Source organism: Pseudopipra pipra, chromosome 1 (assembly GCF_036250125.1).
Source record: "Pseudopipra pipra isolate bDixPip1 chromosome 1, bDixPip1.hap1, whole genome shotgun sequence".
Lineage (NCBI taxonomy): Eukaryota > Metazoa > Chordata > Aves > Passeriformes > Pipridae > Pseudopipra > Pseudopipra pipra.
The window spans coordinates 155408371-155424003 of record NC_087549.1 but is presented as its reverse complement, the minus strand read 5'-3'; the positions used below and the strand labels follow the sequence as shown (position 1 = coordinate 155424003).

The 15633-nt window shown below is 66.7% G+C and overlaps 1 protein-coding gene across 4 annotated transcripts; it reads right to left on the bottom strand.

The window, feature by feature from the left end:
* Positions 1-2119: 2119 nt before the first annotated feature.
* On the bottom strand, positions 2120-14796 carry CSPG5 (chondroitin sulfate proteoglycan 5). 4 transcript variants are annotated; one of them, XM_064649139.1, is made up of 6 exons: positions 14627-14796; positions 13247-13419; positions 6696-7941; positions 5566-5754; positions 4224-4296; positions 2120-2645 (listed from the first exon to the last, which is right to left on the bottom strand). In XM_064649139.1, the coding sequence occupies exons 1-6, from the start codon at positions 14779-14781 to the stop codon at positions 2484-2486; spliced, it is 1998 nt and encodes a 665-aa protein (XP_064505209.1). In that variant the 5' UTR covers positions 14782-14796; the 3' UTR covers positions 2120-2483. The 4 variants fall into 4 exon arrangements, with proteins under 4 accessions (XP_064505209.1, XP_064504950.1, XP_064505118.1 ...); XM_064648880.1 differs by lacking the exons at positions 13247-13419; positions 14627-14796 and adding an exon at positions 9647-10061; XM_064649048.1 differs by lacking the exons at positions 13247-13419; positions 14627-14796 and adding an exon at positions 8323-8591.
* Between the last annotated feature and the right edge of the window lie 837 nt (positions 14797-15633).

Genomic DNA, 15633 nt, shown 5'->3' with positions numbered 1-15633 from the left:
ACCACTCCAAGGTGGGCACCACTCCAAGGTGGGCACCTCTGTGTGGGGCCAGGAGAGGTCTGGGATGGAGGGGCTGTGCTGGGAAGGAGGGGCAGTGCCGTGTCACCCTCACCTCCCAGGTGACACTGTCCGTGATGGAGGGGCTGCACTGTGCCAGTCTCACCTCCCAGGTGACACCATCCATGATGGATCTCTCTCCAGGCAGTGTCCAGCTGGACCCACAGGCACCATGAGGACGGATCCCAACAAGGAGCAGACGGTTTCCAGGTCCCACCATCCAGCCGTGTGTTCCATGGTTGTAATCATTCCCTGGCTGCCCCATCCCACCTCTCCCTGCACCCCACCCTGCCAGCCCCTCCAAGGGCAGCTGGAGGTGAGGGGTGCCCTCCCCTTCTGTCCTCTTCCCTGCATCCCCTCAGGTGTTCCTCACCCACAACCCCACGTCATTCCCGGATTCCCAATCCCCTCCAACACCCCCATCCCTACACATCCATAACCACCTCCAACACCCCCATCCCTACACATCCATAACCACCTCCAACACCCCCATCCTTACCCATCCATAACCACCTCCAACACCCCCATCCCTACACATCCATAACCACCTCCAACACCCCCATCCTTACCCATCCATAACCACCTCCAACACCCCCATCCCTACACATCCATAACCACCTCCAACACCCCCATCCCTACACATCCATAACCACCTCCAACACCCCCATCCTTACCCATCCATAACCACCTCCAACACCCCCATCCCTACACATCCATAACCACTGCTGCTCCCCTCGCTCCTCGTGCACAGCACAGACCCTCTCCCTGCTGTTACAGTGATGCTCATCCCTCCCCAGCTCCCTTTCCCTCCCTCCCAGTCCCACGGGAAGCTCGTGCCCAGCCTCTGCCTGTGCCGGGATATCCCACCTTTCCAGGCGTTTCCTTGGACATCAGCATCTCCCCTCTGCTCAGCTGGGCTCCTGCTCCACCAGCACATCGCTCTGCCCCACCCCACCCTCTCTTACTGCTGTGTCCATCCCTCCCGGAGCTGTATCCATGGTTTTACCTGTCCCACAGCTCCGTGCTGGCAGAGGAATGGCACAGACCAACCCCCGACGGTGCCGGGGAGCCGCTCTCTGCGCTTCCCGTGACTCCCGGGATCCACTGCCGGCTCCCACCACCGCTCCTCGGTTTTTAATCTCCCCGAGTGAGCCGAGAATTAATTATTTAGCAGCTCACAGGACACATCGGGAACACCCAATCCACGCAGAGCTGCGGCTCTGGCTCCCACCTGCCCCGGGAGAGCAGCGGGAGAGGGCTGGGAGAGCCCCGGGAGAGCAGCGGGAGAGGGCCAGGAGAGGGCTGGGAGAGCCCCGGGAGAGCTGTGGCTGCATCCCTGCTGTGCCACACACCTCATATTGCCCGGTGATTGATGGCTTCGGGTGCTCTCCCCCGAGGAACCGGGAGTGTTGGCTCCTGGCTGAATCCCTCTCCAGAAGAAATGGGTTCCTGTGGGAAGCAACACGGAGCCACGGCCAGAGGGGAGGGTGGTGGGAATGCTGGGGTTCCCTGGGGAGAGATCCCTGCTCCATGCCCAGTGCCAGGGGATGGTGATGGGACCAGCCCAACCACAGCGGGGCCAGTTCTTCTCCGAGGGGATGGAAACAGGGAGCTGGGGGGTGACAACCCTGGGGGGTCTCATCCAAAGTCCCACTGACATCCTGGGCAGCTCTTGGGGCAGGAGAGGCCGGGAGTTGTCACCCTGTGTGCACCCCCATGGCTGGGGGGACCCCCAGTGGGGACAGGGATGGGGATGGGGATGGAGCAGGCCCTGGAGCAGCCCAGACACCTCCACCAAACACCCCGGGGTGTCCCATCTGCTGCGGAGCGTGTCTGGGATGGCAGCAGGATGTGCTGCACTCCTGGCCTGGCAGAGCTGGGGAGGTGTCTGGAGAGGGTGAGGAGGGGGGACCAGGCACCCACCACCCCCTGGAGAGGGTGAGGAGGGGGGACCAGGCACCCCCCACCCCTGGGGGACGCTCAGAGGGGACCCTGTGGAAGCAGGGACCGATCCCCACCGTGTCCGCGCCGGGAGATCGCAGGCACCGGCAAGAGCCTTGACTTTAAAAAAAAAAAATGGTTTATTTATTATTTCAAGATCTTCCTTTTTTTTTTCTGTTTTTTCCCTTTTTTTGTCGTTTTTACCTGTATTTCAAAAAAAGTGGGGCAAAAGTACAAAAAAAGTCAGTTGCGGGGAGGGCGAAGGTTTAGAAATGACAGCGCGGAACGAACCCAAGCGAGAAACACGGAGCACGGACCAAACACCCCCACGACACGGCCGAATTAGTACCGGGATTTCTGGTTTCCTCTGTACAAAACACACCAAAGCATGCCACGGGAAAAGAGACAGCGGGAGGGCAGGGCTGGGGGTGCAGGGGGGGAGCCTGGCTCCCCTCCCCTCCCTCCTCCTCCTCCTCCCCTCGCCCTCACGTCAGGTTGTTCTGGAGGCAGTTGAGCTCCCCCCCGTCCTGCTCCCCTTTGCCGCCGTCGTGCTTGGGCGACGTCGAGTTGTGGATGTTAAAGGGCTCCTCGTCCTTCAGGCAGGATTTCAGCGAGTCCTGCAGCTTGTGGGGAGCGCTGGGATCGTCCTGCAGGAGAGACGGGGGTCAGGGGGTGCTGGGGACGGGGGGTGACCACAGCAGGGACTGGGCGAGGGCACCGATGTCCCACCGACCCCAACGCGGGCACTGCCCCTGCAGGGAGACACTGGGGGGGACAAATGTCCCCCCACCCAGAGGACACCTCGGCACGGGGGACCCGGTGGGCGAGAGGGTCCGACCCCCCTGTGGTGACACGTGGCCGTGCCCCGCCACGGCTCCCCCACCCTGGGATGCTCCAGTTCCCAAAAGGCCCCAAAGGCTGTGCCAGCCATAGGAGCTCGTGCCAGCAATGGGAGCCTGTGCCAGCCACGGGAACCCTCCCACCCAGCCATCCCAGCCACCATCCCCACCCAGTTCCTCGTCCCGTTCCCAGCCCGGCTCATCCCATGGACAATGAGCAACTCCCGGCCTGGCAGGAGGCCAGAGGGGCTGGATTTATTGCGGATCCTCAGGGTACAGCTGGTCCCACCGTGCCGCTGGCAAAGCCGGGGACACTTCCCCATGCCCCCCCAGGAGCATCTTCCCCTCCCCGGGGCTGGGCTGTGCCCCAGGTTTGTCCCACATCCATGGGGGAGCGGCCCCTCCGGCACCAGGCTGAGCTCCGGCCGTGCCGGGCGACGGCTGTGCCAGGAGGGTCCCGGTGGCACCGCTGGCACTGGTGGGGCAGGATGAGCCCTGGCATGGGGGGCTGCCAGGGCAGGATGGGCGTGGTGGTTACGGTGTTCCTGGTGCCACACGGAGAGTGACGGATGGACAGGGACACCGAGGGGGGTGTCACACGAGCGACGTCCAGCCAGTCGGGGCTGGTGCCATCAGCTCCCAATGGGATGGGCACCACCGGGGGGTCCCAAAAACCCCTTTCCCGGGGTGTTTCCCCTTCTGATCCCTCTGCATCCTCAGTGTGCTACACCATGTGCCAAACCCTCCACATCTCGGAGGGACGAGGGACGAGTCAGACCCCGGTGAGATGCCGGGAGCGACACCGGATCCATCCCAAGGTTCATCCTCTCAGCAGTGGGAGCCGGCCCCGGGAGCCTCCTGTCAGGGCAGCTACGGCTGCTAAAGGCGTCGGAAGGTGGGAACACCGTGGATAGGGAATGGCTTAGAGGGACCTACGCTCCTCCTCCGGCTCCGCAAAGCCCTTCGCTTCTCTCTGTTCCGAGTCAAAGACAGGAGGTCGGACGGGCATCCCGGGGGATGCTGGCGGCTGCACCCCGACCACAGCAGCAGCATCCCGGAGCGTGTCACCCCCCAGCATCACCCGCTGCCACCGGAGCCATCCGCTGCTCCTGCCGGCGGTGCCACAGCCGGGGAGGATCCGCTGCCAGAGCCACGACAGCCCGGCTTGCCCGCCCTGCAAATTCCAGCCCTGCCACCCGCACACGGGGCAAAGCCATCGGGAACTCTGGAGGGTGGTCACTGGGGACCCGACAGCAAGGGGACAGAGCAGTGGCCTTGGCAGGATGGGGACAGGGGGGCAGTGCTGGGATCGGGGAGGGGGGACGGGCAGAGGGCGGAGGGTGGGACGGGAAGCGGGACGGGGGCCGGTGCCACGCAGCTCCTTACGTTTGGGTGGGAGCCCTCGGCGATGGTGGACAGGGAGAAGTTGTCGTTGTGCAGCTCGGACGGGGTGCGGTATCTGCGGGGGGACAGGAGGGCACGGGCTGAGAGTGGGGACCCCCCAGCACCCCCCGCACCCCTGGGGTGACCCCGGTGTTGGGAGGGTAACTGGTCCCAGAGCTGGAGGTCTGGGGGGCAAATGTCCCCAGGGATGGAGGTTTGGAACTAAATACCCCCAGATCTGGGGGCTTTAGGGGGCTAAATGTCTCCATCGGTGTGAATTTAGGAGCTAAATGTCCCCACAGATGGAGATCTGGGGGCTAAATGCCCCAAAACAAGGGGGTTTGTGGAGGTCAAATGCATCCAGATCTAAGGTTTGGGGGCTAAATGTCCCCAGGGATGGAGGTTTGGGGCTAAAAGTTCCCAGTTCTGGGGGCTATCCAAGAGATCCTGGATGGATCTCCATCTCCCAGGGATGGAGACTTGGGACTAAATGAGCTCAGTGCGACATTTTGGGGGGCTCAGAGCCCCCGTCCCCGGGGGTTTGGGGTGACCCCCGCTCTGGGGGGAGCGGGAAGGGCAGCCCGGGGCAGCGGGAGCCGCCGCTCCCAGGGCCGGAGAGGGAGACCCAGGGGCTGGCACGGAGCTTCCCTGCTAATTACACTTGGCACTTCCAAACACCAATTAACAGCTCATTAGGGACCGGGCTGGGAGGGCTCCCTCCTCCTTGTTCCAGGAGCCGGGCAGCAGTGGCCGCGGCGGGGGGGTGACCCCAACCATTCCCTGTCCCCCCAGCCGCGTCCCCAGCCGGGCCATTTCCCGGCGAGCCCAGCCGGTGTCCCCAGCTCCCAGGGCAGCAGATTAACTGGTGCCAGTCAGGAGCAGCTTTAAAGGATTAACCGTGGAGCAGGAGCCACATCCCGGCCCCGCCGCGCTCCCGCCTCCGGGAGCTTTCCCACCCACACGTCACCGTGTCCCCACCGGCACTGGGGGGCCCGGTGACACCAAAGGATGGGACCACGTCCCGCCGGGAGCTGACCACCCCCCCGCCGCGGCTGTCGGGGCGTTTGGGGACAGTTTGGGGGCTGCCAGCACTGTCCCCACAGGGACAGAGCATCACACCCAACCCTGGTGCTACTGCCGGGAGCCGAGCCCACCCCCCGCCGCGGCTGTTTGGGGACAGTCTGGGGACATTTTGAGGGGTGCCAGCGCTGTCCCCGCAGGGACGGGATCGCGCCCAGCCCCGTTGCGATGCCGGGAGCTGAGCCCGGCCCCGCCGCGGCTGTTTGGGGACACCTTGGGGGCAGCGCGGGGGGCGGCAGCGCCGTCCCCTCCCCGCGCCACTCACTTGGTCTTGCGCAGTTTGCTGTTCTCCGTCTTGAGCAGGTAGAGCTTCTTGGCGAAGAACACGGTGAGCATGAAGAGCAGCAGCACCACGAGCGCGGCCGAGCCCACGGCCACGCACATCACCTGGAAGTCGGTGACGATGGACTCGCAGCGCGTGCCCTTGTGCCACGTGTAGTCCTGCGTGTTGCACCTGCCGGGGCACGCCGTCAGGGACCCCCGCCCCAAAACGTGTCCCCCCCAGCCCACAGAGCCTCCTCGGGGGATGTGGCGTCTGTAATCGGGGGGATTACGGGTGTCTGGGAGGGAGGAGATTAATGGGTCCCCGAGGGGGACCTTGGAGCTGAGGGGTGGGTGGGCTAAATGTCCCCAGGGATGGAGGTTTGGGGGCTAAATGTCCCCAGGGATGGAGGTTTGGGGGCTAAATGTCCCCAGGGATGGAGGTTTGACACCACAACACCGGGGCTGAGTGAGATGGGGACACTGGGGGCCAGCATGGTCGGGGTCCCCCGCTGATGCTGGTCCCCCTCGCCGAGGGTTCCCAGCGCCGGGAGCAGTGGGAGCAGGGCTGGGGGGACCCCCGCGGGGCCGGGCTCGGTGCCAGGCGCGGGGCGCGTCCCGATCCGTGCGGCACAGCCGGCACCGGCCTCCCCGGCGCATCTGCCGGGGCCGATTAGCGCGGCCGCCCCGGAGCCGCGGCTGCACAGCCCTGACCTAATTCCTGCCCAGCCGCCGCTCGGGGGGCAGGGAAACCCCTCCGCGTCCCGGCGGGATCGGGATGCGGGGCCGGAGGGACCTGGGTGAGGGGCAGAGGGTGGAGAGCCTGGGAATGGGGTACAGGGGGATGGAGAGGTCAGGGATGGGGTGCATGGAGGATAGAGATACTGGGGATGGAGTAAACAAGGGATGGAAAGACTGGGAATGAGATGCACAGGGATGGAGAACCCAGGGACGGGTTACATGGGGATGGGAAGACTGAGAACGGGGTACAGGGGATGGAGAGCCCAGGGAGGGGATGCCCAGGCATGGAGAGCCCCGGGATGGGATACAGGGGATGGAGAGCCTAGGGATGGGGTGCCCAGGGGTGGCGAGCCCCCACATGTCCCCCAGCCCCCCCAGGGCCCCCGTCCTTACCGGCAGAAGGCCCCGTGGCTCTCCACCAGGTAGCACTGGCCGCCGTTGTGGCAGTAGCTGGGCACGAGGTCGCAGAGGGAGCGGCAGGAGCTGTTGTGCCGCACGTACCCGCTCCGGCACTCGGAGCCGTTGTCGGGCTGGCCCCGCTCCCCGGGCCGCGGCCAGGCCGTGGGGCTGCCCCCGGCCACGCCCGACGGCAGCGGGGCCGCGTCCCGGCGCCCGGTGGGCCGGGGGTCCCGCGGGGCCGGGGCGGCGCCGGGCACGGCCGAGGCGGGCGGCCGGTAGCCGTTCTCATCCTCCAGCTCCCTGTCTTCCTCCTCCTCCTCTTCCTCCTCGTCCTCCAGCTCGTCCTCGTCGTCCCCGTCGGCGTAGAAGGAGGTGGTGGGGTAGAAATCGGCGTCGTCGAAGGGCGTGAAGTCGTCGTAGAGCTCGTGGAGGGCCCAGGGCGTGGCCGCCCCGTCGGGCTCCCGCCGCCGCGCAGACCCGGCCGCCTCCCGGCCGGCCCCGGGGAAGCCCCCCAGTCCGTCGCCCCCCTCGAACAGCTCGTAGTAGTCGACGTCGATGATGTCGGAGCCCGGCCGGCCGGGCGGCGGCTTGGCCGGGCCCGTGGCCGCCGTGATGGGCTCCTGCAGCCACGTCAGGTCCGTCCAGCCGCGAGCCCCCTGCGCCGGGGCCGGGCTGGACGGGGCCGCCCAGAGCTCCGGGGGACCCCCCGAGTCCCCCGCGGCGGCGGGCACGGGGCTGGGCTCGCCCGGCACGGGGCTCTGGGGCGCGGCCGAGCCCCCGGCCGCCGGCAGCAGCTCAGACTCGGCCGAGTCGGTGGCGAGCTGGGGGCCGGGGGGGCTGGGCGGGGCGGCCGGGAGCCCCCCGACGCCCCCCGGGCTGGGCAGGGAGGCCGCCGTGGGCCGCTCGCCGCTCCCCGGCTCCTCGGGGCTGCCCAGGGCCACGGGCACCGTCCCCCCGGCCCCGGGCCAGGTCACGGCCCCGGGGGGCACGGCGCTGGCATCGCCCTCCCCGGAGCACCCCGGGCACCCCTCCGGCGTCGCCGACGGGTCCGTGGTGGCCGTGCCCCGCCCAGGGGGCTCTAGCTGGGGTCCTGCCGCGGCCCCCTCGGGGCTGGTGCTGTTGCTGGGTCCCCCCGGGGGGTCTCCGCTCGCCAGGTCCCATTTCGGGGGGCTGCTCTCCAGTGAGCCCTCCCAGGCTCTCCCCTCGGCATCGCTGGTGTTTTGGGGGGGCCGCTCAGATGCTGGAGGGGGACAAGGACAGAAAGGCGTGTCAGAGGTGCCCCCGCACCTCTGGGAGGATGTGGCAGCCTGGGGGGGTCCCGACAGGCCCTCACCTGCTTGACCTTGCACACACCAGCACCCCAACAAGCTATTGGGGGGGTTCCACCCTGAATCCTTGAGCCTCTCCCGGGGACCAAAGGGATGAACCCCGCAGAAACCCCCAGCTCTGATGGTGCCCCTGCACCCAGTCACCCCCACAACTCTGTGACCCCCCCGCAATAGAGACACCCCCCCCAACACGGCCCCTCCCAAAACAAGATGCCCCTGGCCCAACCCCCCTCAGCTGCCCTGCAAGGGGGTCCAGCCCTCCTCTGGTTCCTGTAAATGCACCCCATACACACAGGGGGATTCAGCTCCCTGCAATGGGATCCAGACTCCCCCTCGCCCAGCAGATCCAGCCCCCTCTGCGAGGGGATCCAGCCCCCTGCAGTGGAATCCAGCCCCTTCCAAGGGGATCAGCCCCTCTGGTTCCTGTATATGCATCTCACATACAAAACAGGATTCAGCCCTTCCCACAACGGGATCCAGCCCCTGCAAGGGGATCCAGCCCCCTGCAACAGGATCCAGCCCCCTTCCAAGGGGATCCAGCCCCCTTCCAAGGGGATCCAGCCCCTGCAAGGGGATCCAGCCCCCTGCAACAGGATCCAGCCCCCTTCCAAGGGGATCCAGCCCCCTTCCAAAGGGATCCAGCCCTCTCTGGTTCCTGCATAAACATCCCATATGCACAACGGGATCCAGCCCCCTGCAAGGGGATCCAGCCCCCTTCCAAGGGGATCCAGCCCCCTGCAAGGGGATCTAGCCCCCTTCCAAGGGGATCCAACCCCCTTCCAATGGGATCCAGCCCCCTTCCAAGGGGATCCAACCCCCACCCAAGGGGATCCAGCCCCCTTCCAAGGGGATCCAGCCCTCCTCCTGTTCTTTCAAGTGCACTCCATATGCACAACGAGATCCAGCCGCTGCAACAGGACCCAGCTCCCTGCAAGGGTATCCAGCCCCCTTCCAAGGGTATCCAGCCCCTCCTGCAATGGAATCCAGCTCCCTTTCAAGGGGATCCAACCCTCTCTGGTTCCTGCAAGTGTGCCCTATAATCCCAGGAGGATCCAGCCCCTGCAAGAGAATCTTGTCCCTCCTGCAAGGGGCTCCAGCCCTTCCCTGCCTCCTGCAGATGCTCCCCCTACACACGCGGGGATCCAGCCCCTGCCGCAGGGGATCCGGCCCCCGGCGAGGGGATTCCGGCCGCCCTGCAAGGGGGGATCAGCCCCACGCCGGGGATCCGGCCCCACGCAAAGGATCCAGACCCCACCGCAAGGCATCCGGCCCCCGGCAAGCGGGTCCCGCCCGCCCTGCAAGGGGATCCAGCCCTTCCCCGTCTCCTGCAGATTCCACCACGCATAAAGGGGATCCAGCCCCGGCAACAGGATCAACACCACCCCCCCCCCCCCCGCAACGGGATCCAACCACCCCCCGGGATCCACCTCCCCCCCGGGGATGCAGCCCCCGGCAATGGGATCCAGCCCCGGGCTGGGGATCCCCCCCGCCCCGCAGCCCCCGCCCGGCCCGCAGCATCCCCCCCGCTCCCCACCCGGGGGATCCCCCCGCCGGGATCCGCCCCCCCGTCCCCATCCCGGTCCCCCCCGCGCCCGCTCCCCGCGGTCCCGAACGCACCGAGGGCGCCGATCACGAGCAGCAGGGCCAGGGCGCGGGGGGCGCGGGGGGCGCGGGGGGCCATGGCGGCATGGAGGGACCCCGGCTGGGCCAGGGGCCGGCACCGGCAGCGGCTCCGCCCGCCCCGCTCCGAGCGAGCCGCGCCGAGCCGAGCGGAGCCGCGCCGAGCCGAGCCGGGGGGCCGGGCCGGGCGGCGGGGGCGGGACCGGGGACGCGGCGGCGGCACCGGCAACGGGCACGGCACCGCACCCCCCCGGCACCCCCCGGCATCGGCATCCTCGGGGGGGACACCGGGGGACCCATCCCGGCAGCAGCATCCCCGGGGGGCACAAATCCCGGCCCCCCAGCATCGGCATCCCCGGGGGCAGCGCTGGGGGCACATCCCTGTACCCCCCGGCATCGGGGGAGACCATCCTGGCACCCCCCAGCATCGGCATCCCAGGAGGGGGGCGCCGAGGGGCACATTCTGCCTCTCCCCCGCATCGGCATCCCTGGGGGAAGAACCGGGGGGCACATCCAAGCTGCCCCCAGCACCGGCGTTCCCTGTGGGGGGATACCGGGGAACCCCTCCCGGCACCCCCAGCATCGGCATCCCCCGTGACCCCACCCACCCCCAAAGTGCTGCTCCGTGGGGCGGCGTCCCTGCACCGGGACCCCCCCGCACCCCCCAGCATCGGCATCCCCGGGGGGAGGCACCGGCATCTCTGGGGGGCACCAGAGCACCCCCCAGGACCCTCCAGCACCACGGGACACCTCCCGGAATCCCCCGGCACCGGCAGCCCCCTCTGACCCCCCCGACTGCTCCTGCACGGGGCGGGGACACGTCCCTGCACCAGCTCCGGGGGCCCCTCCCAGCATCCTCAACTGGGGGGGGGACCCCATTGCACCCCCGAGCCCCCCACTCCTGCACGGCCCTGGGGGCAAAGCCACTGCCTGGGGGCACCGCGGGGCTCTGGCCCGGAGTGGGGGCTGTGACCACTCACCCCCCCAGCAGAGACCCCAGTGTCGGGTCAGACCCTCCCTGACCCCCGTGTGGGCTCCCACGGCCACGGGGGCACTTCCCGGTGCCAGAGGGGTCCAGGTGCCACCAGGGCCTCTGTCATCTGTGACCCATCCATGAGGGGCTGGGGGTGAGGGCAGGGGTACAGGCAGGGGATGAGGGCAGGGGTACAGGCAGGGGATGAGGGCAGGGGGTACAGGCAGGGGATGAGGGCAGGGGGTACAGGCAGGGGATGAGGGCAGGGGTACAGGCGGGGGCAGGGGGCTGCTCCCACCAGTGGCTCAGCCGGGACGTGTGTGCAGGAGAGCGGCGGCTCCTGGGCTGTCCCAGCACCCCGGGCTCCAGGGATACCCCATCCCCCAGGGATACCCCGTCCCCCAGGGACACCCCGTCCCCATGGACACCTCATCCCCCCCGGCCGAGCTCCCGGCTGGCTGAGGCTTCCCAAGGTCACCGTGTGTCCTTGGACACCTCCACCTGCAGCACAGCAATGTGCCCGTCATGGCTGCTCCCCCATCCTGCGTCCCACGTCAGGCATTCCACATCCTGCACCAGGCATCCTGCACCGAGCATCCCAAATCCTGCATTGGACGTCCCACATCCCATGTTGGACATCCCACATTGAGCATTCCACATTCTGCATCCTGCACTGGGCATCCCACAACCTGCATCCCACAACCTGCATCCTGCATCCCACAACCTGCATCCTGCATCCCAAATCCTGCATCCCACGTCCCACAACAGGCAGTCCATAACCCGTGTCAAGTACCCCACATCCCGTATTCCACATCAGGCATTCCACATCCCAAATCCTGCATCAGCCATCCCACACCCACATCCCAAATCCTGCATCCTGCATCAGCCATCCCACACCCACATCCCAAATCCTGCATCCTGCATCAGCCATCCCACACCCACATCCCGCATCCTGCATCAGCCATCCCACACCCACATCCCAAATCCTGCATCCTGCATCAGCCATCCCACACCCACATCCCAAATCCTGCATCCTGCATCAGCCATCCCACACCCACATCCCAAATCCTGCATCAGCCATCCCACACCCACATCCCAAATCCCACCCCAGTGAGGGATGCTGGGGCAGGGCCGGGGGCTGGGGGGGGCAGTGGGTGCTCCCTGGGGATCCCATTTCGGTGCCCCCCGTGTGGGTCCCACATCAGCTGGGCCGTGACCCCCCTGGTCCCTCCCTGGCCCCCCCTCCTGCTCCAAGGGGCCCTGTGTGTGCAGGGCTCGGGGCCTGGGCTGGGGGGGCCACCGGGGATGGGGGTCCCCTCTCCCCCCAGTTCCTGGCCGGGCTCCGTGAGCCGGGAACAAGCCCCGCTCTGTCCCTCTCAAAGGGGGATTGAAGGGGCTGCACCTGCTTAGTATTCCCCAGGCTTCCGGCCCTGGATGCGTTTCCAAGGGGACGGGTGAGGGGCCGCCGGGATGGAGGGGGGACACGGCTGGGACGGCCGGGAAAGGGTTGGGAAGAGGCATCGGGGTCCCACAGGATGGGGGGGCCCTGGGCCAGGTCCCCACCGTGGCAGCAGGAGGCCGAGGGAAGGGGGGTGGGATCTGGGATGGGATGGGATGGAGGTGAGTGGGATCTGGGATGGGATGGAGGCGGGTGGGATCTGGGATGGGATGGGATGGAGGTGAGTGGGATCTGGGATGGGATGGAGGTGAGTGGGATCTGGGATGGGATGGAGGCGGGTGGGATCTGGGATGGGATGGGATGGAGGTGAGTGGGATCTGGGATGGGGATGGGATGGAGGTGAGTGGCATCCTGGATGGAGATGGGATGGAGCCCAGGCAGGGCAGCAGCCCATGGAAACTTCCAGCACCTGCAGTAACTCCTGGGGGCAGGAAGCTGCGGGGGCTGGCAGGGCCCCCTGGGCCCACCGGGGCCAAGCCTGGAGCTGCCCGGGGTCCCACCCTGGACACCTCCATGGCCGGAGGCTCCCCCAGCCCCGGGACCGTGTCCTGAGCACCGGCTCCTCCTCTCCGTGGGGCCCATGTCCCACCCCAGCCCTGGGACACCCCATCCAGGGGCACCTCCCGTCCCAAGGGACCCCTCCCATCCCAAGGGACCCCTCCCATCCCAAGGGACCCCTCCCACGCTCCCCGGTGTCCCCTCAGGTACCGACCCCCGAGGCTCCAGCGTCACCCCGGGGGGCTGAGCCGTGGGAGGAGGGACCTTGTGCTGGATCCCACGGGATCCCCGAGGGAAAAGGGGGTGTTGGCACCCCCCACCCCACTGGAGGCTGCTCCCCCCAGTCCCAGGGGATGGTGCCCTCCACAGACCCCCTTCCAGGGGAAGAGCCCCCACCTCCTGCACAGGCTCCATTCCCATCCCTGTGCCCATCCCTGTGCCAGATCAGGGACCCCCAGACATCCATCCGGGTGGGCAAGGGGGGACCGAGGGTCTGGCCCCCCTCGGTGGGCAGAGCTCACAGGGAGGGTGGGGGTGCTGTGCCCTGGGCAGGGACACCCCGGCAGGGAGCGGTTCTGGAGCCTCCCCATCCCTGTCAGTGCCCAAATCCCGGAGCAGCCGAGCCCAGCGTGGGGGCAGAGCCACATCCCACCACATTCCTACAAACCTGCCTTGGATTTGGCTTCGGCAGCAGCGGGGGGTTGGATGAGGGGCAGCAGGGACTGACAGACAGGCAGACAGACAGGCAGACAGTGATGGCTCTTTGGCCTCCAAGGAGAAATCTGGCACCAACTCCCTCTGCTCCGGAAGAACCGGCGGCTGCTCCGAGTCCGTGTTTTCCTGGGAGAGTTACTCAAAATATTAAAGGTAAATTAAAAGATCTGGAATTGCAGCCAGCGTTTGGGGCATTTCCAGAGCAAATCGGTGTGAGCTCTGTCTGTCCATCCTGTGAGCTGGGGAGGGATCTCATCCCAAATCCCTTCCCTGCCCTGTTCAGCGATGGGAGCAGAGCTTGCTCATGGATCCCCCCTACTGTGGGGTCCCCAAAAACCCACGGGAGGGGCTTTGCTCCCCCATTCCTGCCTCATGCCAGCGCCAGGCTTTGGCTGCCCATGCCATGCAGAGCCCTCAGCTCAGTCCCACATCCCGGCTCACCCAGCTGGCAGGTCCTGGAGCCTCCCGGAGGCCATGGAACGGCCCCACGCCAGCACCTCCCTCCTCCCATCCTGCACCCACAGGGGCACCACGGGAGCAGGTGCCAGGCTGGGCTGTGGCCCTGGACCCCACGGGGATGGACAGACAGACAGAGGCTGAGGGGAGGAGGCACAGATGGGCTCTGATTCCCACCTTCCCAGTTCCTTCCCATCAGCTGAGCCTGGGAATCACCTCATCCCACCCCCAGTGATGATCCCCACGGACATCCCCCCTGGATAATGGGGGGGCGATGGCAGGGGCAGGATGAGCCCGAGCCCAGGGCCGAGCCCAGCTCAGCCAGGCGGGGTTTAGGGCTGGCTTTGCCTCGATCAGGGCTGGCACCGCCCGGGCTGGTCCGAGGTGACGAGCCCTGATGTGACACCGAGCGCTGGAGGAGCCGCAGCCGCGAGACTCGGCATCGACCTTCAGCCTCCCCCTGCTCAGCCCGAGAACATCCCACCCCTTCCTGCAGGGAGCGAATTCCCCCCCCCGGATCCGTCACACGCCGAGCTGCTCCCGACACCCGGCTGAGCCGAGAACTGCCGGAATTCCAAGTCCTCCAAGCAGGAGCCGCGTTTGGGATGGCACGAGCAGCTCGGGGGAGGACGCTGGAGGCACAAAGACCCGGATCCACAGGCTCTGCATGCCCCGTGCTGCTGGAGCCGGGATCTTCCCAAAAAACCCTCCTGACCTGCCCAGGGAGTGGTGCCTTTGGCTCGGGGAGGGGGCAGAGTCCCGGGGTCCGAGGGGTCCCTGGCTGTGCCCCAGCTCCTGCTCTCCCACACGGGGCCATTCCCGAGCCACGGAGCCCTGTGGCTGCACAGGGAAGAGGTGGGAGAGGTTTAATAATCACCTGTCACAGCTCTGAGCTGCAAGGAGCGAGGAAAACCCTGAGGAAAGCGGGACCGAGAGGCTCCGGGGAGAAGAGACGGCGGGAGCTGCATCCCAAGGGTGTCCCAAGAAGGAAGCACTGTATCCCAAGGGTGTCCCAGGAATGGAGCACTGCATCCCAAGGGTGTCCCAAGAAGGAAGCACTGCATCCCAAGGGTGCCCCAGGAATGAAGCACTGCATCCCAAGGACAGAGCACTGCATCCAAGGACACACCACAGCACCTGCCAGCTGCATCCAACACCTTTTGTGTCTGTGAACGTGCCCAGCCTGCACAGGGGTGACAAATAAAACTGTCACAGACCGGGATAAGTCACCCTGAGCACCAGCACCATTCCCACACCTTCCTCCTTCCCGGCCGGAGAATCTGGTTTAGTACTTGTGATTTTGCCAAGAGGGCACTAAAGGCCCTTCAGAGAAGCTTTTTATCTTTGGGGCTTTGCTTTCATTACTGCTGGAAATCCGGGTGAATCAAAGCAGCTGTTTCACAGTCAGGACAAGGAGTGAAGACACCACGTTATCCCACTGAAATGAAGGAAAAAGGCTCGGGAAGAGCAGAGGAGCTGAGCCCCTGTGTGCCCGGAGCAGGGAACACCCCCTCATCCCTCCCACCACGGGTCAGGGGTGCTCAGTCACCACCAGGGCTCTGGCTCTGGGATATCTGGAGGAGGGAACCCAAAACTGGAGCAGCAGAACCAGACCTGCAGGTCACCCAAATCCATCCGAGCATCCTCCGAGGGCTGTGCCGGCTCTGGATCAGTGGGACCACAATGTCCTGGTCCCCAGTGCTGGGAGGGAGCCGTGGAACGGATCCTGCAGGGATCTGTGGCTCTCCCAGCAGCACACGGCCGGGGGCTCAGCGAGGAGCTGCCCCTCAGGTCCCACTGGGCTGATCCTGCCCCAGGGAAGTGGCCACTCTAGATCTTTGCTGGCCAGATCAGCCACAGGGAGCTGGATGGGACACGTCAGTC

What these genes read in the sequence shown, in the direction of transcription:
- CSPG5 (XM_064648880.1), bottom strand. Translation starts at nt 10,046, where the DNA reads ATGCCGGGGGGTACAGGGATGTGCCCCCAGCGCTGCCCCCGGGGATGC. An exon ending in AGCAAACTGCGCAAGACCAA is followed by an intron (nt 4,297 to 5,565) that starts GTGAGTGGCGCG and finishes GTCCCCCCGCAG; the next exon opens with ATACCGCACCCCGTCCGAGC. An exon ending in CCGAGGGCTCCCACCCAAAC is followed by an intron (nt 2,646 to 4,223) that starts GTAAGGAGCTGC and finishes TCTCTCCTGCAG; the next exon opens with GACGATCCCAGCGCTCCCCA.